Raw genomic sequence first — 23,803 nt, 5'->3', positions numbered from 1 at the left:
GCACTCCATTCTTGTGTATGTGATGAAGACGCTCACTTTCTCTGATGTTATAGCTTGGTGACTGTACTTTGCGGCATTCGCTCACACATTTTGACAAAATGGCAGCTCCTAGTTTCAGAGGACGGCAAGCTTTACCATCAAAAGAGCCATTTTGCCTCCTCCTCCACTAAAAAAGAATGGTCTGGAGTAGGAGCGTAACGATTCATCCACCACATCGATGCATCGATTTATATTCCTATGATCCAACTACATTGATCTGTGCTCAGCAAGTTGCCCTTCAGGACAACATCTATTGATTGATCCAACTGATTGATTTGATACTAGGAAATAAAGCATTGGATTTAAGCACAGCAGGCTTGATATGGATGTGTGTATTCTTAGCACTTTTAATGATAAAGACGTTTAAACATTACTGGATTCAGTCTGCCTGTCTGTGACGTCATCGCCACGTGCCAGGAGACAACACAACATCAAAGAGCACGGCGGATGGCAGTCGGCGAGCAACAAATAATTAAGCCACCATTGCGGCCCACTGTGTGGAAACACTTTGGCTTTTGCAAAGAGGGGTATGTTCTAAATAAGTCGCTCACTGTTTGTATGATATGTAAAGGTCAAGTAAAATACCACGGCAACATGACAAAATGTGTCAGGGGATTTCTCTGAGTGTTGGACCACATTGAGTCACGTGGAAAGTTAAGTCCAACTTTTTAAGCCTTTCAAACTCGTGGACGGGAGCTTCAGGACAAGATAAAATGTATGTATGTTGGTATTCATGGGTATTAATGTCTCTTCTGTTGTTGTTGCTTAATTTATTGGTATTTATGTTTCTTCTGTTATTCATTTTCTGTGTTTTCTTTCGTTTTTTGGGAAAATGAACAGAACAAGAATTTCATTGCGTAGCATAACTACCTGTTTTACTGTGCATATGACAATAAAACTCTTGAATCTTGAAATGTTTAGTTAGAAACTCATGGATGGCATTGTGTCTTGGTGCTCTTTGGATGACTGATATCAATCTCTGACACCTGTCAGAATTAGTTTGCCAGGTGAGCCCAATTAAAAGAAAAGTACTTCAAAATGATGTTCCACATTATTAAGCATGCCACAGATTTCAAGCAATAGGATCTCTCTGCTGACAAAATAAAATCACAAAAAAACGTTCCCATGGTGAAGAAACTTGGTCGGACTCATTGGGAGAGAGCCGGTAGGCCCTTTATGGTCATTGAAGGTGTGAAAATGACCTCAGCAAAGTATGTAGTTTCTGGCTGACCCCTTTCTTCCATGGTACAATATGAAGAACCATACCTTCTGTAGCAAAATGACCTTCATGCATGCCAATGCACCATCTCATGATGCAAAGAATACCTACCTCTCTGTCTTTGGGTGTTACGGGCATAAAAGGAGAGAAACTCATGGTTTGGCCCCCTTTTTTTCCCCCTGATCTCAGATGAGGGTGGGGGGCAGATCTCAACAGAACAGCAGCTGTGGGAGGCTATTCTGACATCTTGCAAAGAAATCCAAGCAGAAACGCTCCAAAGTTGAATGTAAGAATTGTGAAGGTTATATGAAAGAAGGGATCTTATGTTAACATGTAACTAACTTGGCCTGTTCAAATGCTAGTGATTGAAATAGATTTTGCTTTCAATAACTGTGACCTCCTTATGCTGCAAATTCAACAAACTACCATTTTGACTTCTTAACAAGCAGTGAAATACTTTGAAACTCTGTTGTGCATAATAATGTGGAACAGCTCTTTTGAAGCTTTTATGTTGGAAAAAAGTACTCTTATTCAAATTGTAGTCTAAGGTTGATGACTTAACATTATGATGACTGTCATTTATATGGACTACTTGGCACATTCAGAGAAAAATATTATTTGCGTAAGAACACAGTGTATTTGACGTGTTCCAACAACAGAATGCAGGAAAGAGAAAGACGTCTCACTAGCCGGAACACACAGCCAGGATGCATTCACTGTCGGATGTTTCAGACTCTTTTCAAATATGTGCATTTACCCCACTTAGGTGTTTCAGAAAAACTTGGAGCCCCGCCACATGTGGCTCCACAGCCATGTGTTGCTGACCCATGTTTCTAGCTTTCATTATTCAGTGTCTTTTGTCCCTCCCCTCAGCCAGCAACGTAGGAAGTCATCGGCGCCAGATCTCAGACCTTCTGGACCAGAGCATTCAGATCAGCTCGCAGTGTTTCATGGTGACGGCCGACAATCGCTTCATCCTGCTGTGTGGATTCTGGGATAAAAGCTTCAGGATCTACTCCACAGACACAGGTACCAAAAACGTGGTTCATCTAACCATTGTACGTCACATCAGCACAGATTTAGCACTTGAAAAAGACCTCCAGATTGGAGACAGGCATGGTAGAAAGGGCATACAGTCACCTCTAGTTTATGGCAGTGAATTGGTTCCAGACCCGACTGTGATAAGTGAATTTCTGTCTAGTAGGATTCAATTTTAATAAACTGAATATTTTCATGGTTAGAGCATAGAAGACCTTTTTATGACTTTCTAAATACACTTTTGACCATTATTAGAGCCATGTAGACATGAAATAACACCCCTATAGTCACCTTTCCACTCCTATTATTCTTTGTTTCCATCACATTGTGCAGGCTACAGGATCACTGCAGGGACAATGGCAAGCTACCAAGCTAACTCGTTAGCCTCTCCAATTTACATACACACTTAAGAAAGTGTTTCCAACAGATTTGGTAAGAAGGACAAAGAAGCCCAAAACTTACCACTTCCACACAGAAGGAGAGGAGAACCTTTATTTCACTTGATCTCAGCCATGGCGTGTCCGTTTCAGCCATGGTGTGTATGTTTCGGCCATCGCGTGTCCGTTTCAGCCATGGCTTGTCAGTCTCGTGCAAAGCATGTCTGTTTCGGCCATGGCTTGTCTGTCTCAGCCATGGCATCTTTGCCATGGCGTGTCCGTTTCGGCCATGGCGTGTCCGTCTCAGCCATGGCGTGTCCGTCTCAGCCATGGCGTGTCCGTCTCAGCCATGGTGTGTCTGTATTGGCCATGGCATGTTAGCAGGGTTCTGCTAGCTCAGTAGCCAATCTCCGTGCAGTGTGAAAGGTAATGTAATCTACCATCATGTCTCATAACATTACTGATGCCTCGTGACCACAATACTACATATACCTTGTCTTCCAATGCTTTTTGACTAATAATAGACCACATTGACTTGTAACAGCCGTCACTTATGAATTTTTTGAAAGACTGCGCTATCATGAGGGAGTGACATTCGAACCGTGATGTAGCAAGAGACGACTGTCTATGCAGTTGTAAAGTTATGAACCGACAATGAAGCCTTATCCCTAACACACACCCTGATTGCTTTCCCCCATTACCTCAATATCCAAAAGTTAGCTGTGAACGCACCGTGCCTCAGCCAGCAAGTGGGAGCTTCATGAGCATGAAATGTGCTGAAGCCAATCATGCCTTGGATGATGGCGCCTACTTGTTAGCGCCATCCTCAGGACACAGCACACAGCAATAACGCCACGATGATCATGGAACCAAGCCTTCACATGATACAACAAAGATATACACTCCTGATCAAAACCTTAAGACCAGTTATAAAATTGCTAGAATTAGCATTTTGCACATTTGAATCTTAATGAAGGTTTAAGTAGAGCTACAATATGCAAAACAAGAAGGGGGAGTGAGACAAAACATTTTGGAAAGTCATTTATTGAAAACAACAAATAAAGTGAAATAGGTTGTTTATCAGCTGATCAAAAGTTTAAGACCATCGCTCAAAAAAGAACAAAAAACTCTCCAAACCAGAACCAAAAATGTTCTCAGTAGGACTCAGTAATGAGTAGCTCCACCGTTCTTGTTCATCACTTCCAAAATGGCTTTGGGCATGCTTGATGCCAGTGTTTCCAGGAGGCTAGTGGGAACATTGCTCCAATGGTGAAGATGGCTTCACCACTGATGGCCATTTTGATAAACTTCCCTTGCCATCCATCCCCAAATGTTCTCTATGGGATTGAAATCAGGATGGTCCAAAAGAGTGATGTTCTTCTCCCTGAAGAAGTCCTTGGTCAAGCCAGCATTGTGAACTGCAGCGTTGTCCTGTTGAAGAACCCAGCTGGTACCATACAGACGAGGGCCCTCAGTCATGAGGGATGCCCGCTGCAACATCTGCATCCGTTTGACGACCCCGCACCACCTGAAGCTCCGGTGTTCCACTGAATGAAAAAGCACCCCAGACCATGATGGACCCCCCTCCGCTGTGCCGGGTAGAAAACATCTCAGGTGGGATCTCCTTGTCATGCCAGTAACGTTGGAAGGCATCTGGACCGTCAAGGTTACGTTTTTTTCTCATCAGAGAATAAAACTTTCTTCCACCTTTCAATGTCCCATGTTTGCTCCCTGGCAAAGTCTAAACAGGCACTTTTGTGGTGTTGAAGGAGACGAGGTCTTTGAATTCCTTTTTTGTTTTTTAAAGCCTTTTCCCACAGATGGCGTCTGATGGTTATTGCGCTGCAGTCGGCACCAGTAAGGCCTTCATGTGGGTGGAAGACCGCCCTGTGTCTTCATGGACAGCCAATCGGATCCTCCGGCTCGGCGTGATTTTTTTGGGTGTACCACTTGACTTTTTTGTTCCATAATGCTCAGGATCTTTAAAAAACGTAGAAAGACTGATTTACTGCACCCAACCTCAGCAGCCATGGCACGCTGCGAGAGGCCTTGCTTATGCAGCTCCACAATCCCACCACGTTGAAAAAGAGAAAGCTTCTTAGCTTTAGCATCAGGAGGGCATGACAGTGGGAATGCCTGACAGAAAATGAACATTTGGAGCACATTTGGGCTTTTATAGCCTGTGGTCTTATCTTTTGATCAGCTGATAAACTACCTAATTCAGTTGTTTGTTTTTTTTTTGTTTAAATTACAAGCTCCTAATTTTTTTTGTCTCACCCCCCCTTCTTGTTTTTGCATATTGTAGCTCTACTTAAAACCTCATTAACATCCACATGTGCAAAATGCAAATTCTAGCAATTTTTCAACTTAGATTTTGATCAGGAGTGTACACTAGAAGAATATTTGTATGCTATCATCATTTTTTTGTCAACATTTTGATGTTGTCGTCTTGTCTAAAAAAAAGGCGTCAAGCAAGAAACACAATAAAAACAACATAAACAACTAAATATTGTTTCAAGTAAATCGTTCTTACCAGGAGTGTTTAATACATGATAAGATCATAACTCGCAGGTCTTTTCACACAAAAGTTATTTGAGAACACGTTACAATAAGGTACACAAAATTACAGTAGTTAATGAGGAAAGAACCTACCTCATCCTAACCCTAACCACTACTCATGAGTTACTCATTAGGTCTTTATTAGTTCCTCAGTAACTACTCTAAATGTATGTGCCTTAGTTCCTCAGTAACTACTCATTAGTTCCTTAGTAACTAGTCTAAATGTATGTGCCTTAGTCATTAGTTCCTCATTAGTTCCTCAGTAACTACTCAATAGTTCCTCAGTAACTAGTCTAAATGTATGTGCCTTAGTCATTAGTTCCTCATTAGTTCCTCAGTAACTAGTCTAAATGTATGTGCCTTAGTCATTAGTTTCTCATTAGTTCCTCAGTAACTACTCAATAGTTCCTCATTAGTTCCTCAGTAACTAGTCTAAATGTATGTGCCTTAGTCATTAGTTTCTCATTAGTTCCTCAGTAACTACTCAATAGTTCCTCATTAGTTCCTCAGTAACTAGTCTAAATGTATGTGCCTTAGTCATTAGTTTCTCATTAGTTCCTCAGTAACTACTCAATAGTTCCTCATTAGTTCCTCAGTAACTAGTCTAAATTGATGTGCTCATTGGTTGCTCATTAGTTCCTCAGTAACTACTCAATAGTTCCTCATTAGTTCCTCAGTAACTAGTCTAAATTGATGTGCTCATTGGTTGCTCATTAGTTCCTCAGTAACTACTGTATTTTTGTGTGCCTTACTGTAAAGTGTGACCAGTTATTTTTGTTATAATGTGACATTAAAATAAAAACTACTTTATTCTCTTTAAATTATAATGTTTGATGAATATGACTTTTTTTTCTTAACACTGTGACTTAATTTGGGGAACCATTATGATTTTTTTTCTTGAAAGAACTTTATTATTCGTGTTCCAAATTTATTCCCATAACGGTGTGACTTTTTCACGAACTATGACAACTTTTATTCTTTAATAAATAAAAAAATAACTCATTAACAATATTAAAATATGTGATCATTGTGTTTAACCTAAAATGGTCATCAATATTGTAATATTTACAAAAATACTTCTAAACGGGTAATTCATCTTTGTCATTAAAATTATTAGCACTAATTCTAAGTAGGGATGTCCGATATTGGCTATATTGGCTTTTTTTGCCGATATCCCATATGCCAGTATTGTCCAACTCCTAATTTCCGATTCCAATATCAACTGATACCGATATGTATAACATAGATACGTTTCTTTATCTTATTTATTTTAATCGGTGCCGCCACGGTGGCTAACTTTCTACTACTTTCTACTATTCTCATCTTTAAAGTAACATACTCTATCCTGTGGAAACGGATCGTCATCCAGGTCGAGACTTGTTTATTCAAGCCCATTTTTATGTGTCGTGAGTGCGAGGTCCCTCATCGGTGTGGTTCTCTGTTTACCCATTGAGGAAAGAAGCCGTCGCGAGACGGAAGAGCTCGGTCTAAGATGAAAGCCATGCGGCCAGCAAGGACGCGGAGATTCAAGCCTCCGGTATCTTCTATTACAAGTATCATGGGAAACGGGAATTCACTGCTGAACGAGATCGACCGGCTGTCTGCGCTGACAAGGAACGTCAAGACCTTCAAGGAATGCAGCTTATTGTGCTTCACTGAAACATGGCTAACAGCTAGCGTCCCAGATGCTAACGTAGAGCTAGCGGCCTTGTGGACAGTCAGAGCGGACAGGGACACGGGAGCATCCTGGGCATGTGGACATTAAAATGTCCTTCTGTACAGCATTTAAAAAATCCTTTTTCATTATAGGGAAAAAAAAACATATCTACCGATATCACATTTTTATGCCAATATTAGGCCGATAAAATCGGTCGGCCGATATTATCAAACATTCCTAATAATAGTATTAACTCCAGATATATATTTTACAAAAGCAACTTCTAAAAAGGACATAATTAGTGCTATATTTTATAATAATGACACTATTATAATTTTCTTCCATTATGTATAATGCTAATATTTTCATGATCATCGTTACTTGTTACGGTTTGATCATTTTTGTTGTAGTTGGCGGTGGTATGCAAACGTACTTCATCACACTGTGAGCTGTGTCTAGTATTTGGCTGCCTTTGTTGGCCTCCATTAATGCAAAAATGTATCCTCACACGTGCAGAGTCAACTTCCGCTCTGTTTTTCTTTTTTCCCTTTTTATGTGTGTGTGTGGTCCAGCAAAAAATGTCCCCACAAAGAAAAACAATCCCCACAATAAAGGTTTGCTCAAAGGTGCTGCTCAAAGATATAGATGGAAAGACACACAGGGCGGGTCAGGGGTCCTCAATGAAACTGTCCACAGCTTCATATCTTTTTGCTCTTTTCTTTTTCTGCTGGCACTTGTAATCCAAACGCCCCCACCCCTCTCCACGCTGGGAGGGAGGGTGTGTGTGTGTGTGTGTGTGTGTGTGTGTGTGTGTGTGTGTGTGTGTGTGAGAGAGGATGGCTCTATTGTGTTGCTGCCACAGGGGTGTACGAGTGGAGTGCGAACAACAGCTGCCACCATCAGGTCCCTGAAGCCCCCCAGCATGGGTTAAAAGGCAGTGGGGGTGTTCCTTCAACAATTACAAAAGAACTGATTGGTTCACAAGCAGCAAACATGTAGCAATTTACTGTGTGTGTGTGTGTGTGTGTGTGTGTGTGTGTGTGTGTGTGTGTGTCACAGTGATTTGACAAACTTGCATCTTCATTCTGGGAAGATTATTTAACCTTATTCTTGTAAATGCTAATTTATTTCTCTCATATTTTAGTATTTTCTTGTATTCATTTAAAAATATAATATTAAAATCCATCCATCCATTTTGTTTCCCGCTTCTCTGGGTCCGAGTCACGGGGGCAGCAGTAGGGAAGTCCAGACTTCCCGGTCCCCGACCACCTCCTCCAGCTCCACCGGGAGGACACCAAGGCGTTCCCAGGCCAGCTGTGAGACATAATCCCTCCAGCGTGTCCTGGGTCTGCCTCGGGGCCTTCTCCCGGCCGGGCATGTATCTTTTTCTTGTGACTCCGTTCTGGTAATGCTGTGGCTTTTTTCTAAAAGAGAAAACATGTATGAATTTGACGTTTGCAATATGGTGACTATACAGCAGGGGATGTTATTCTTCCTTGTATAGTTTTTTTTCCTTCATTGTATTTTTGAAATGCATTGAAATTCCTACATGACTTCCTACTATGACCTCAAACTCGCACGTCACTCTTATTTTGACATTTCTACAATAATAATAGCATTGCTGAGCACTTGTTGCTCGGCAGAATATGTGCAGGCAGCCGTCCTGTCTCCGTGTTTATCAAGACGTCAAACGTTTTTTACATCTTTGATTTCTCCCCCCTTTCCCTCCCTTCTTCCTCCTCCTCCTGCTTTTAGTTTTTTTAGTTTTTGTTTTTTTAATAAAGTCGGCCATCTTTAATAACCCTCGGTGCACACAGACACGGCTCAATTATGCCGCCATTTTATTTGTATTTTTTTGACACAAATGTCAAGCGTTGCAAAGCACACAGTGTTTGACTGCAGAGGTCACACTCTGAGCAGCATAATGAGGATTAAGACAGCAAGACGGCGGAGCTGTGGTTGGGAAATCTGACAGCAATTAGCCTCTTTATATACACACGCACTAGCAGAACGTACACACACACAAGCAGCACGCACACACGTGGAAGTGGAATAAATATTTATTCTTGTCTGTGAAAGAGTCAAAGTCTGAGTTGTGTTGATATTGTTGAGCGAGCAGACAGATGATGACATCTCACTCGGACCCGTTTTGTCCATGTCGCTCTCGTTGCACTCAAGTGTCGATCATGACATCTTGTTAAATCGGCTCTCACTTGGCTAGTTTTCTAACTATCTGCCAGGTAGAGCTGGTGTGTATAACCAAAGGCGTACCCCAAGGTTTTGTTCTAGGTTCGTTGTTGTCCTTTTATTGCAGATGTTTTCCAAAATCGGTGGAGAACATCAAAAGTCAAGCTAGCTGGAGGGTTTGGAGGGGAAGGAGCGAGCCGTGTATCAAAAACAGGCACTGTTTTGTGCGTCTCAATTACTCACAGATTGCTACCATTCGCTGGGGGGTCAAGTGGGGTTGTGCTGTAATCCGTTCCAGCATCAAACTGTGGCCATCGTGGAACATTTAATTGTTTAAAGTCACACTTGAACCTGTTGAAGTGTAAAAAGATGTTCAGTGTCAAAGTGGGTTGGGGTTAGAGGCTGGCATTTCATGTATTGCACTTTTTAACAGCTAACCTAGTTGTACAAGTGTAAAAAGAAGTGAACCACTGATTGTGTGCTTGTGACAGGTTTTAAGATACTATAAATGCAGCTTCTTTCGATGTTTGCTGAGTTTGTTTTGTGTTTTCTGTCAGGCAAACTGACTCAGATCGTCTTCGGGCATCGCGACGTGGTGACGTGTCTGGCTCGCTCCGAGTCGTACATCGGAGGCGACTGCTATGTCCTGTCGGGCTCCAGAGATGCCACCCTACTGCTGTGGTACTGGAACGGCAAGCTCAACAGCGTTGGGGACAGCCCGGGAAGTAAGTACATACAGTACGCACATACTGTACATAGTTATTATTGTGTACTTGTAATCAAGCTAGCAGGCTACATGCAGGGATGTTTCAATAAAAGCCGTAGCATTACAACAAGTATCCATCCATCCATCCGACAGAATTTCTAGGCGTCGGGAGTCCAGTTGGCCTTAGGATCTCGTCTCTGCTATTTGCAGACGATGTGGTCCTGATGGCCTCATTGGGCTGTGACCTTCAGTGTTTACTGGGACAGTTTGCATCTGAGTGGGAAGTTTCTGGGATGAAACTCAGCACCTCCAAATCCCAGACCATGGTTCTCAGTGGGAAAAGGGTGGCTTGCTCCCTCCGGGTCGGGAATGAGGTCCTGCCCCAGGTGGAGGAGTTCAAGTATCTCAGGGTCTTGTTCACCAGTATGTTCCCATATTTTCCCACCCTCACCTATGGTCGTGACCGAAAGAAGTAGATGGCGGATACAAGCGGCTGAAATGAGTTTCCTCTGTAGGGTGGCTGGACTCACCCTAAGAGACAGGGTGAGGAGCTCGCTCATCCGGGAGGAGCTCAGAGTAGTGCCGCTGCTCCTTCACATGGAGAGGAGCCAGTTGAGGTGGCTTGGGCATCTAGTCCGCATGCCTCCCTGGTGAGGTGTTCCGGGCATGCCCGGCTGGGAGAAGGCCCCGGGGCAGACCTAGGACACGTTGGAGGGATCATGTCACCGCTGGCCTGGGTAGCTGGCCAGCTCCTCCCGGTGGAACTGTAAGAGGTGGCCGGGGACCGGGAAGTCTGGGCTACACTACTGAGACAGCCGTCCCCGCGACCTAGAAAAGCAGAGGAAAATGGTTGGATGAATGGATGGTCTTGGAAAGGGGGCGTTTCTGGAAGTGACGTCGGTGAAGGCGCACTCGCGCGTGGACATGGTGGCGTAACAGACAGGGGATCGTTACAGTCATATAGCCAAGATTTGAGCGATGTGTCAGTAGCTTTTGAGGAGGAAGAAACATCTGGAGATGAAATACATGGAGAACTTGCAGAACAGGGAATTAAGCCGTATTTATTCGAACCACCGACAGTGAAACTGTCGTAGTCCTAAGCATTCATATTTTCTAAAAAAAAAACAAACTTACAGTTTTCCTTGGACACTGAACAGTCAGCAGCAACACAACGATTTGGCATGACTAGTATTTTGATGAAAAATCAACCGAACGTCTATAGACACATACGCCTTCACCAACGTCACTTCGGGAAAACGGATGTTTGCAATCTTTCCCGCTTCGCACTTTCAATGTCATTTTTAGGAATTTGCCGTCCGCTTTCTAAAAACAAACATCGTAAACACATTTTTCTTGTAATACTACAGTGTTTTCGTCATAATATTTCAAGTTCATTTTCATATATTTCGTTTCTTTTCTCCTATTCTGATGACTTTTATCCTGTAAAAATGAGGGCTGTCAAATGATCACAAATTTTCATCAAATTAATCACAGTTTTCCATTTATGAATCATGATTAAGCGCCATTTGTTGCTGTGTGTGAAGTACGCCACCACGATAAATGATGCATTGCGATGGTGAGAGATAAGAATATCCACTTAGTGTTTTTGTTTGTCTTTCTGCTTATGCAGATCACACGTAATGAAGAGGTTGTTGTGATGTTTGAGGTGTCAGTGAATGCACCTCGTGGTAGTGTAGTGGCAATGAGGAGGACTAGAGACGTGTTTGTGAGTTGGAGATATATACAGTGGTAATGAAAAGGCTTTAAAAATACCCAAAATAGAGAAAATACCCAAAAGTTGAACTTTTTGGAAGGTGTGTGTCCCATTACGTCTGGCGTTTAAGAAAAAGAACACCATAGCAACAGTAAACTATGGTGGTGGTAGTGTGATGGTCTGGTCATTCATGAAATGAATTAATAACCACTGTTAACATGCTGTTTTTGACAGCCTTAGTAAAAATACAACCTAATTTTCATCATTTCACAGCTTTGTTAGTATTATGACTTTTTCTATAAGTAAGTAAAAAACACTATTGTTTTTAATATTTTTTTTCTCATAAACATACCAATTTCATAATATAGTGAGAAAAATAGGAGTTCATTTTCATAGAGTTGTTCTTTATTTTTAGAGAAATGTGTCTTTATTCTTGTACAGTTTAGAACTTTATTCTGGTGAAAATTGGACCTTTTATTGTAATAGTAAAACATTATCCTCTATTTGCGTTACCACTTTTTTCTCACAATATCTAATACTCGCTTGTATGGTGCTGCTCACTTGTTGCTAGGCAGAATTTGTAAGCCACGCCCACTCAGGAAATGCCCCCCAAAACAACCCTGATAAAAATTACAGGACATTGTCAAATACTTATCACACAATTAAATAATTACTGTACTAAATATAAAACACACGGATAGCATAACAGCGCCATCTGGTGGGGCACTGCCCTTAATGCAATGAAACTACAGTGTTCTCTCTGTAAAGTAACAGGCTGACTTTCCTAGCACTACCACTCGTGTGTGCGTGTGTGTGTGTGTGTGTGTGTGTGTGTGTGTGTGTGTGTGTGTGTGTGTGTGTGTGTGTGTGTGTGTGTGTGTGTGCCTGGAAGTGAAAGTGAAGGCCACTTAGAGGCGTTAAAAACATGATGTTTGGGTGGGGGGGTTCGTTGGCCAGTTCACCGCCGTCCAAGCAGTGGGGTCACTCAATAAAATTGAAAAATGTGACGGGGGGGTGGAGGTGTCTATCATAACATAACACACACCAGTCAGTCCTCTATGCAGCTCATTTGCTGCAAGAAAATGTGAACTAACAGACGCTCATACCGTTCTAAAGTTACATAATTAGGGCTGTCAATCCATTCAAATATTTAATCGCAATTAACTGCATTTTGTCCATAGTTAACTTCAGAATTAATTGTGGGTAAAAGATCCAATCCAGTCCACTTTATTTATATAGCACATTTTATAAACACTGTTTCCAAAGTGCTGCACAGACTAGCAAACCACAAATAATAAGTACATAATAAGTAATAATAAGTAAATAAGGGAATGTAAAGTAAAAACTAAAAAATCCAATCAATAAAAACAAAGAAACGTACAACAGTAAAATATTTAAACAGGAAGTAAAAACCAATAAAAGCAAAACATTCCAAGAAGTAGGTAAAAAAAATAAATAAGTACATTGAATTAAAAACTAAAATAACTAAAACAATTAAAACTTTAAAAAAGTAAAAGACACAGACTCACGCCGAGTTAAAAGCCAGAGAATAAAAGTGGGTTTTAAGAAAATAAAAAATAAACGTTTTTAACCCATAGTAAGTAAAAAAAAAACGGGAAATAACATAAGAAAATGATAGGCAGTGTAACAATGTGTGACACAGGAGTTCATGTATAGATAAATTATGTAACATTCATAATAAATCCTGTTGGAGTAGGAGAATAAAATGTGTTTTTGGAATTGTACATCCTGATAACCCCACGCCTTTGCTTTATTTCTCTTTCAAAAAGCTGGCGCACTCGTTCTCTCCAGACTTGCTAGTTGAGGATCATCACACACGCTTCATGGGGTCTCACACGCACACGCACACGCACACATGCCCACTCCTCAGTGGATGAACGTTGCACACGAAGAGCAAGTTAGACAACACTACCCTCTGCTGGTCATAGCCAGAAATGACGCTCACTGCTTTAACCCGGTAAAACCCAAATATAGAAAAACACACACAAAAAAAATGCAACCATCAAGATGTTGTTGTCGGAGGTCTTTGAGGCTGAAAATGAGGTGTTTTTTAAAAATACATGTTGTTGTAAGTTTTACGGAAGTGTTGTAATGTTGCAGCGTCGGGCTGGATGGGGAGCAGAATCTCCTGGATTTGTACTCGTTGTCTGAACAACGTTACAGAAGTAAGGATTCCTTTGCAGGCTTTTGCATTTGTCCCAGAAAAGTACGACATACAAACTCATCTCAGTCATGTTGCTACGGACAGTCATTTCTTGCAAGAACAACAACTTTGGATGCATGAAAATGAACTGTGTCAGATTCCAAATGACTTGATTGGTTACATTCGGCAGCTGCCAATAACCTCCCAACACTGCCTCAACATACAAATGACGAGCGCTTTAGCCAATACAGTTGTTTGTCAGTTCATTGGTTCCACTCTCGACCGTGATAAGTACATTTTCCGCTAAGTAGGATGCAATATGAATATTAATAATGTAATATTTTTCTAGTTAGAGCATAGACAACCTGTCGTAAAACATCAATACCACGAGACATTTTGCATTGTTGGCTCGTAAAGAGGTTCTAAGTTTTGCCCGTTTGCTCGAGTGTTGCCGAAGGGATCAGAAGGTCGTCGTCGTCTGAGGTTCAAGATTTATTTTGTATTCTTTTTGGACAAAAGTAAACACATGAAACAAGTATGGTGTCAATTCCAATTTAATTTCCAGATTGAAGTGTTACCAGAACAGGGTGCTGCCAACAGAAAGTGAAAAGTCAAAACGTATACCTAGAATGAACAAAAGCTAAAGCCCTCTAAAAAAAGCCTCCATCAAGGTTCAATGGTTTTCTATCCATGCTGTGATCATGCAGTACCAGGTACATTCATGATGACATGTAATACTTGCAGTATTTTCATCATTTTGTTTCCTGGGTGCATTGATTTGACAGAGCCCATAGATAGGAACTAATGCTACTTCCATCAGCAGCAGCAGCATAGAAAGCACGTGTCTGTTTGCTACTACTAATCATGGCAGACTTCCTGACCACTACTTTTGGACAAACGAGGATCCTGAACCTTATCTTCTTGAGCCTGAATGAGCTACAGCTTTTAGAGGCTGAGCGGGCAAGAAGAGAGAGTGAAGCGTGGGAGCGGACGGGGGGGCCGAGGGGGCCGAGAGAGTCAGGGCCGGCACGCCTTGGTGGTGTAAATGTGGAGAATTGGAGTGTTTGTGCTGCACTGAGTGGCGTACAGTGTCACCATGGATGGAAAGGCTTGGTGTGTATGGCGAGGAGGACACTGCTCCAAGAGACTGCATCCCAACCAAGGAAGAGTCGTTAGCGCTAACAAACCCCGCAGTGGCAGAAACCTTTTCCCACCGACCCAAAATCAAGTGGAAAAGACGTCCCGGACCAGCTGGACCAGACGGAGTCAGTCACCATGATATTGATTGCGATACATGGAGCACATAGCACATGATATCACACCACAGTCCATCTAGCCGTGCAGAAAGAACCTACTTTCCACATCATTTGGTTGTCCATTCCTAGTTGTTCATATGCTTGTTCTTGTTTCCCAGTCAGTACACATTGGTGTCCTGTGGCATTGTTTTGGAGCGGGCCCGTTACCGTACCAGAAAAATAGTCCTTCCTGTTAGCTGCTACGGTAACAATGTCGCTGCAGCTTGCTTTATATACAGCTCACTTATGGAAAATGTCAACATTGTTGGCGTTTTTTGGAGGTTTTTTAGAGGGCTTTATAGTGGAAATAGGTGTGTGCTGCTACGTGCACTGTTAACTCCCACATGCTAGCTTTAGGACACACAGAAAAGTTGTTGTCTGAGGTTGGCAATAGAGAAAGCTCCATGCCTGGCCCCCTGATGGAACCCACACATGGCAAATAGCACACAATGCAAATTGGACTAGTTCAAGTTGTCAGCTTTGGAACGGGTGTGAGACCTGCGTGGCCACAGTGCGCTAAAGTGTGCACGTCTGAACTTTGTGTGGATGCCCACTCAGGCACATGACAAATTGGGAAACATGACTAAATCCAAAATAAACTGTCTGGGTAATTAATCGTGTCATTTTGAAAAGTCACACTGGAAATGAGGGCTATTTGTATTATTTGTCTTTGTTTTATTTCTTTTCAGCTTAAGCCAAAAATCACATAAGTGCATCTTCCTCTCTTCTTCTTCCAACATGATTCAACATTCTTACTGCGGAAGATCTGAATGCAGTCAAATGGGAAGCCAAGAGTTTAGAAAATGAATGACATATTTTTAAGATGAGATCTATTATTTTACTTTTATTCTTATCAAATGTCTTTTTCTTTTTTGGTGGTACATTTCACATCATGTCAAATCTGTAAGTTATATGTTATTATTCTATATTCTTCATTTCTAGAATTCTGAATTGAAATGTGAGCGCATGACAGCACAAATACGCCGTCAAGATGCCAAATAAAACATTGTATCGATGTCATTGTCCAACGCAAATTCCTCTACGTCTGCGTCTTCCAGCAGAGTTCACCACACCTCGAGCCATCCTGACGGGCCACGACTGCGAGGTAGCGTGCGCCAACGTGTGCGCCGAGTTAGGCCTGGTCATCAGTGGCTGCAAAGGTGAGCCATCGATTGCGCAACATATGATTCTTCTTTCTGCACGTGGGAGTGGGACCTGGGCACACAAACGTCAGCAACGACTAGCATAGCTGTGCTAACATTACATTTTAACATCATGTTAGGTTAGCCTATGTGCTGAAGAAAAGCTTGTAGCTCCCGTATCTGGAGCTGACTGACGCACAGGTGTCAAGCAAAGCCTGCGTGTGAAGTGGCGTAGGAAGGATTATAATATGTCACGGTGGCGTAGTGGTTAGCCTGTTGGCCACACAGGAAGATCTGGGTTCAAATCTCTGTGTGGAGTTCTCCCCGTGCGTGTGGGGGTTTCTCCGGTTTCCTCCCGCATTGCAAAAACGTGCATGTTAGGTTCATTGGTGACTCTAAATTGTCCGTGTTGTTTGTCTATGTGTGCCCTGGCGAGCAGTCCAGGATGTACCCCACCTCTCATCTCAAGTCAGCTAGGATAGGCTCCAGCATACCCTAGTGAGGATTAATCAGCATGAATAATACTTTACAATATATAAAAAAGATGTGGTTCTTCTTCTTATTACATTGGAAATAAATGAGTCCAGAGGGTGAAAAGTGTGAGCATTTATGTAGATACAGTCAAACTTGTGTATAGCGGACACTAGAGGGAGTCTGCAAAAGTGGCTGCCATAGGCAGGTGGCTGTTCTACAAAGGTGGCCGCTAAGAGAGGTTTGACTGTATATGTTTTATTCTATACACCTCGCAATAGAGGAACATCCATCATCATGTGGAAATCCAATTAGCCTTTACAGGTTTTTGGGGTTGTGTAGTGAATCCTGCTTTTTGTCCAAAGCTGTCGGTCATGAAGTGATGCGGTGGTACACATGGTGGGCTCATAGGTAGAGGCGGGTCAGAGGTGGTATCACTGAGACGCAACTTGAAAAGCAGGTGTTGGAGTGTGGAGCAAACAAGGGAAGGAAACGAGAGCTTTTTCTCACCTTTGGTGCTGATAAACACACACTGGGGACACATATTACTCTTGTGTCTTCTCCACGTTCCACTCCTGTGTTTCCCGCAGAGGGCCTGTGCCTGATCCACTCCATGAACGGGGACCTGCTGCGCACCCTGGAGGGCCCCGAGTGCTGCACACGGCCCCGCCTCATCCAGGCGTCCACGGAGGGACACTGTGTGGTCTACTATGAGAAGGGACACTTGGCTGTCTTCAGCATCAACGGCAAGCTGCTGCGCCAAATGCAGGTGGAGGACAGCGTCAAGGTGAGGCCTGAGGGGTGCTGGGGGGCTGCGTAGGAAGTCTCTTGATTAAAGGCTTTGAGTTGGTTTGCCTTGGAGGAGGTCAACTTCACATCTTTTCACACACGAGCAGAAACCTTTTGATCCGCGCTGCTTGTTGTCAGCTCGCATTGAGCATGCAGCTCAGCGCCATGCAACGTTCCAGGGTTGTCCTCAGACACCTACGCCATTAACTCCCCCCGCCCCACTTCCTCCTCCGTGGCTGAAAGCCGTGTGAGGTGTTCGGGGGCCATTAGAGGCGGGGGGCCTTACTGGAGTCACGTATTACATCATGCACAAGCAATGGGTGGCACAAGTGTTCAAATGCGTCAGTAGACTGAGCAGGACATGCAATGAAGCCCTGTCACCCACGACGCCAACAACACAAACAGCACAACAGATCCACAGCAAAAGAGCACCACACACAAAGCTACTGCTACCACAATAAGTGCTAACAACATCACGCTGGGGAGTTGCTGTGTTTCACCTACCCGGTACGTCTCTGCCTGTGTTGTGGTATTTATTTGCAGCGTGAGTCAAGTTGGTGTTGCGTTTAATGACCTCCTTGTCCGTTGCATTGTGAGCTAGCTGGTGGCTAATGCTTGCTCTAAGAGTGAGACTTCCTTGGTCTTGTGCAAATCCATCCATCCGTTTTCCTCCGCTTATCCGGGTTGCGCGGGCAGCAGTCTGTGTAATGAAGTCCAGACCTCCCGGTCTCCAGCCACCTCCTCCAGCTCCACCGGGAGCACACCAAGGCGTTCCCAGGCCAGCGTGTCCTAAGTCTAAAGTCATGCCTCACCAGGAGGCATCCGGACTAGATGCCCGAGCCACCTCAACTGGCTCCTCTCCATGTGAAGGAGCAGCGGCTCTACTCTGAGCTCCTCGCCCCGTCTCTTAGGGTGAGTCCAGCCACCCTACGGAGGAAACTCATTTCGGCCGCTTGTATCCGCCATCTACTTCTTTCGGTCACGACCCAGGGGACCATGAGAGAAAATAATTGAGAAGCAGCGACTTCAAGGGACACACCAGACCAGCTACCGCCTCAGCTTTACCCCACCCGTTGTTTCCGCTGTGGCCTGGGAAGTGTAAGCTGGTTGTGACTGAAGGCTGCGTGCCTGCTTCCAATTAAAGAGCCGCCAGCTGTTAACATGCCTGCTGCTGCAACACACAACGACTAACATGCCAGCCATGACCCACCATTATACGCATGCAACAGCACGTTTGAAGCCTTTTTGTGTTCCGCTTCCAAGTTGTTGACATTTCATATTCTTTTCCCCTTAAGAGTGAAAATAGAATACCTTTCTTCCAGGGCTCACATTGGTGACATCCTAGGACCTTTGTGAGCTGTACCGAAGTTAGACTGGCATGAAGGTCGAATAAAATTAAATTCATTGATCAACTTTGGCGCTAGCTGAACATTTTTTTCATCAAATGTTCATTTCCTTGATGGCGTATCGGCAAAATTAACATGAAGTTTGATGAATTGTTCATTTATTGGGACCGGAGAAACTGTCTTTGTGTGTTCTGAACTCCTCTTTCCCTGCTTGTCAGTGTTGTACTGATCTATTGCTATCAGGGAACACTCCTGTCAACTCCGGTCAACAACAATTAGTTCTGAAGTAAGGAGGTGTAATGAGATTAGCATTTAGCCAGAGATTAGCCGCACCGCCGTATGAGCCGCAGGGTTCAAGGTTTAAGAAAAAAAGGAGCAGTTTAAACACCAGAATTTACAGCGGCTGACGCCACTGGACGACTTATCCGGTGATTTAGGTGGCCGGTTCGACATGTTTAGTTTGGGAGGGGGCGGGTCAGTGTTGGTGAGGAGATGCTGCTGCCAATGAGCGGTATGCTGGGGTCCTTCTCCTCATGATGACAGCATTTCATTCACATGATGTCAGTTTTGCCTCCTTTAGACGCTCTTAATAGACAAGCTTAGATGGCGCTAAGAAGATTCGGACGTTTCTCACCGTAGTTGTGAAAGTCATCTCTCCTTCCTTACTTAGCCCCGTGGCTCCACCCCTTTTTGCGTCCCAGAGTTTTTTACTTCACGGGTGAACATTCCAGAATCAATCTTGTGGGGGCCTCTCCCTCAGTGGGGGTCGAGGAGGGAATTAGTTTGTCCTGGCCTCGCCGCAAGCGCTTGGAAGACAATTTGGGAACGAGCAGACGGAGAGATGGAATGAAAGTCCCGCAGAGACCAGGTCGCAGGTCATCATTGTGATGGGACAGCAGAGTCATGTGACTGATGGAAGGAAGCACCGCTAAGCGTCCATGTAAGGGTGGGAGGGGCGTTAACGGCGCCATAAATCCAACTTTTTCAACCTGGAATCCAACTGGAACGGCGGCGTTACATGTAAGGGAAAAAAAGTTTCTCCTGGAGTCATTTTTTAGTCATAAGAGCCCACAAGGCCATCTTGGCTCCTGCCGAGCAACCCAGACGTCCGCCATCCAAGGACAGATTTATGGCCGCGCCCTCGCGCCTCCTACCTGGGCCGGGCCGCTGCTGCTGGGTGACAGCAAGGTCATGGACTCCCGTTAGCTCATCGGCAAATCCATTCCTAATAAGTGTGCGGGGTTACGCAACATCCACTCCAGTGACCTCATTGAGCCAAAATGGCGCCAAAGAAAGTTGAATTTTCATAAAAAAGGTGACGGCAAAACAGGAAGATGGTGTTTAAAAGGACATAAGATGTGCCGTTATTAGTCCCACAAGGGGAAATTCCAGCTTTACAGAAGTACAAATACAAAAACACACTAACATAGTACAAATACACACATAAAAACACACTAACATAGTACAAATACACACATAAAAACACACTAACATAGTACAAATACACACATAAAAACACACTAACATAGTACAATTACACACATAAAAACACACTAACATAGTACAATTACACACATAAAAACACACTAACATAGTACAAATACACACATAAAAACACACTACAGCATAGTACAAATACGCACATAAAAACACACTAACATAGTACAAATACACACATAAAAACATACTAACATAGTACAAATACACATAGTACAAATACACACATAAAAACACACTAACATAGTACAAATACACACATAAAAACACACTACAGCATAGTACAAATACGCACATAAAAACACACTAACATAGTACAAATACACACATAAAAACATACTAACATAGTACAAATACACATAGTACAAATACACACATAAAAACACACTAACATAGTACAAATACACACATAAAAACATACTAACATAGTACAAATACACATAGTACAAATACACACATAAAAACACACTAACATAGTACAAATACACACATAAAAACACACTAACATAGTACAAATACGCACATAAAAACACACTAACATAGTACAAATACACACATAAAAACACACTAACATAGTACAAATACGCACATAAAAACACACTAGCATAGTACAAATACACACATAAAAACACACTAACATAGTACAATTACACACATAAAAACATACTAACATAGTACAAATACACCTAGTACAAATACACACATAAAAACACACTAACCTAGTACAAATACACACATAAAAACACACTAACATAGTACAAATACACACATAAAAACACACTAACATAGTACAAATACACACATAAAAACACACTAACATAGTACAAATACACACATAAGAACACACTAACATAGTAGAAATACACACATAAAAACACACTAACATAGTACAAATACACACATAAAAACACACTAACATAGTACAAATACACACATAAAAACACACTAGCATAGTACAAACACTAGCATAGTACAAATACACACATAAAAACACACGACAGCATAGTACAAATACACACATAAAAACACTCTAACATAGTACAAATACACACATGAAAACACACTAACATAGTACAAATACACACATAAAAACACACTAACCTAGTACAAATACACACATAAAAACACACTAACATAGTACAAATACACACATAAAAACACACTAACCTAGTACAAATACACACATAAAAACACACTAACATAGTACAAATACACACATAAAAACACACTAACCTAGTACAAATACACACATAAAAACACACTAACATAGTACAAATACACACATAAAAACACACTAACCTAGTACAAATACGCACATAAAAACACACTAGCATAGTACAAATACACACATAAAAACACACTAACATAGTACAAATACACACATAAAAACACACTACAGCATAGTACAAATACGCACATAAAAACACACTAACATAGTACAAATACACACATAAAAACACACTAACATAGTACAAATACACACATAAAAACATACTAACGTAGTACAAATACGCACATAAAAACACACTAACATAGTACAAATACACACATAAAAACATACTAACATAGTACAAATACACATAGTACAAATACGCACATAAAAACACACTAACATAGTACAAATACACACATAAAAACACACTAACATAGTACAAATACACACATAAAAACACACTACAGCATAGTACAAATACGCACATAAAAACACACTAACATAGTACAAATACACACATAAAAACATACTAACATAGTACAAATACACATAGTACAAATACACACATAAAAACACACTAACATAGTACAAATACACACATAAAAACACACTAACATAGTACAAATACGCACATAAAAACACACTAACATAGTACAAATACACACATAAAAACACACTAACATAGTACAATTACACACATAAAAACATACTAACATAGTACAAATACACATAGTACAAATACACACATAAAAACACACTACAGCATAGTACAAATACACACATAAAAACACACTAACATAGTACAAATACACACATAAAAACACACTAACATAGTACAAATACACACATAAGAACACACTAACATAGTAGAAATACACACATAAAAACACACTAACATAGTACAAATACACACATAAAAACACACTAGCATAGTACAAACACTAGCATAGTACAAATACACACATAAAAACACACTAACATAGTACAAAAACACACATAAAAACACACTACAGCATAGTACAAATACACACATAAAAACACACTAACATAGTACAAATACACACATAAAAACACACTAACATAGTACAAATACACACATAAAAACACACTAACCTAGTACAAATACACACATAAAAACACACTAACATAGTACAAATACACACATAAAAACACACTAACATAAAATACACACATAAAAACACACTAACATAGTACAAATACACACATAAAAACACACTAACATAGTACAAATACGCACATAAAAACACACTAGCATAGTACAAATACACACATAAAAACACACTAACATAGTACAATTACACACATAAAAACATACTAACATAGTACAAATACACATAGTACAAATACACACATAAAAACACACTACAGCATAGTACAAATACACACATAAAAACACACTAACATAGTACAAATACACACATAAAAACACACTAACATAGTACAAATACACACATAAGAACACACTAACATAGTACAAACACTAGCATAGTACAAATACACACATAAAAACACACTAACATAGTACAAAAACAAACATAAAAACACACTACAGCATAGTACAAATACACACATAAAAACACACTAACATAGTACAAATACACACATAAGAACACACTAACATAGTACAAATACACACATAAAAACACACTAGCATAGTACAAATACACACATAAAAACACACTAACCTAGTACAAATACACACATAAAAACACACTAACATAGTACAAAAACACACATAAAAACACACTAACCTAGTACAAATACACACATAAAAACACACTAACATAGTACAAAAACACACATAAAAACACACTAACATAGTACAAATACACACATAAGAACACACTAACATAGTACAAATACACACATAAAAACACACTAACATAGTACAAATACACACATAAAAACACACTAGCATAGTACAAACACTAGCATAGTACAAATACACACATAAAAACACACTAACATAGTACAAAAACACACATAAAAACACACTACAGCATAGTACAAATACACACATAAAAACACACTAACATAGTACAAATACACACATAAAAACACACTAACCTAGTACAAATACACACATAAAAACACACTAACATAGTACAAATACACACATAAAAACACACTAACATAGTACAAATACACACATAAAAACACACTAACATAGTACAAATACACACATAAAAACACACTAACATAGTACAAATACGCACATAAAAACACACTAGCATAGTACAAATACACACATAAAAACACACTAACATAGTACAATTACACACATAAAAACATACTAACATAGTACAAATACACATAGTACAAATACACACATAAAAACACACTACAGCATAGTACAAATACACACATAA

General features: G+C 41.2%; 1 protein-coding gene across 7 annotated transcripts in view; it reads left to right on the top strand.

Moving 5' to 3' along the window:
• Positions 1–23,803, top strand: part of lrba (LPS responsive beige-like anchor protein) — a 284,780-nt gene that overhangs the window by 251,813 nt on the left and 9,164 nt on the right. For 5 of the 7 annotated variants that reach the window (XM_054778104.1, XM_054778107.1, XM_054778105.1 and 2 more), the window contains 4 exons: positions 2,132–2,287; positions 9,634–9,801; positions 16,014–16,115; positions 17,159–17,355. In XM_054778104.1, the coding sequence (XP_054634079.1) occupies positions 2,132–2,287; positions 9,634–9,801; positions 16,014–16,115; positions 17,159–17,355 (623 nt within the window). The remainder of the gene's footprint in view (positions 1–2,131; positions 2,288–9,633; positions 9,802–16,013; positions 16,116–17,158; positions 17,356–23,803) is intronic. The other 2 variants (XM_054778108.1, XM_054778103.1) reach the window with 1 other exon arrangement.

Source organism: Dunckerocampus dactyliophorus, chromosome 6 (genome assembly GCF_027744805.1).
Source record: "Dunckerocampus dactyliophorus isolate RoL2022-P2 chromosome 6, RoL_Ddac_1.1, whole genome shotgun sequence".
Taxonomy (NCBI): Eukaryota; Metazoa; Chordata; class Actinopteri; order Syngnathiformes; family Syngnathidae; genus Dunckerocampus; species Dunckerocampus dactyliophorus.
Note: the sequence above shows the minus strand (reverse complement) of the source record. Positions and strands in the feature narration are given on the sequence as shown.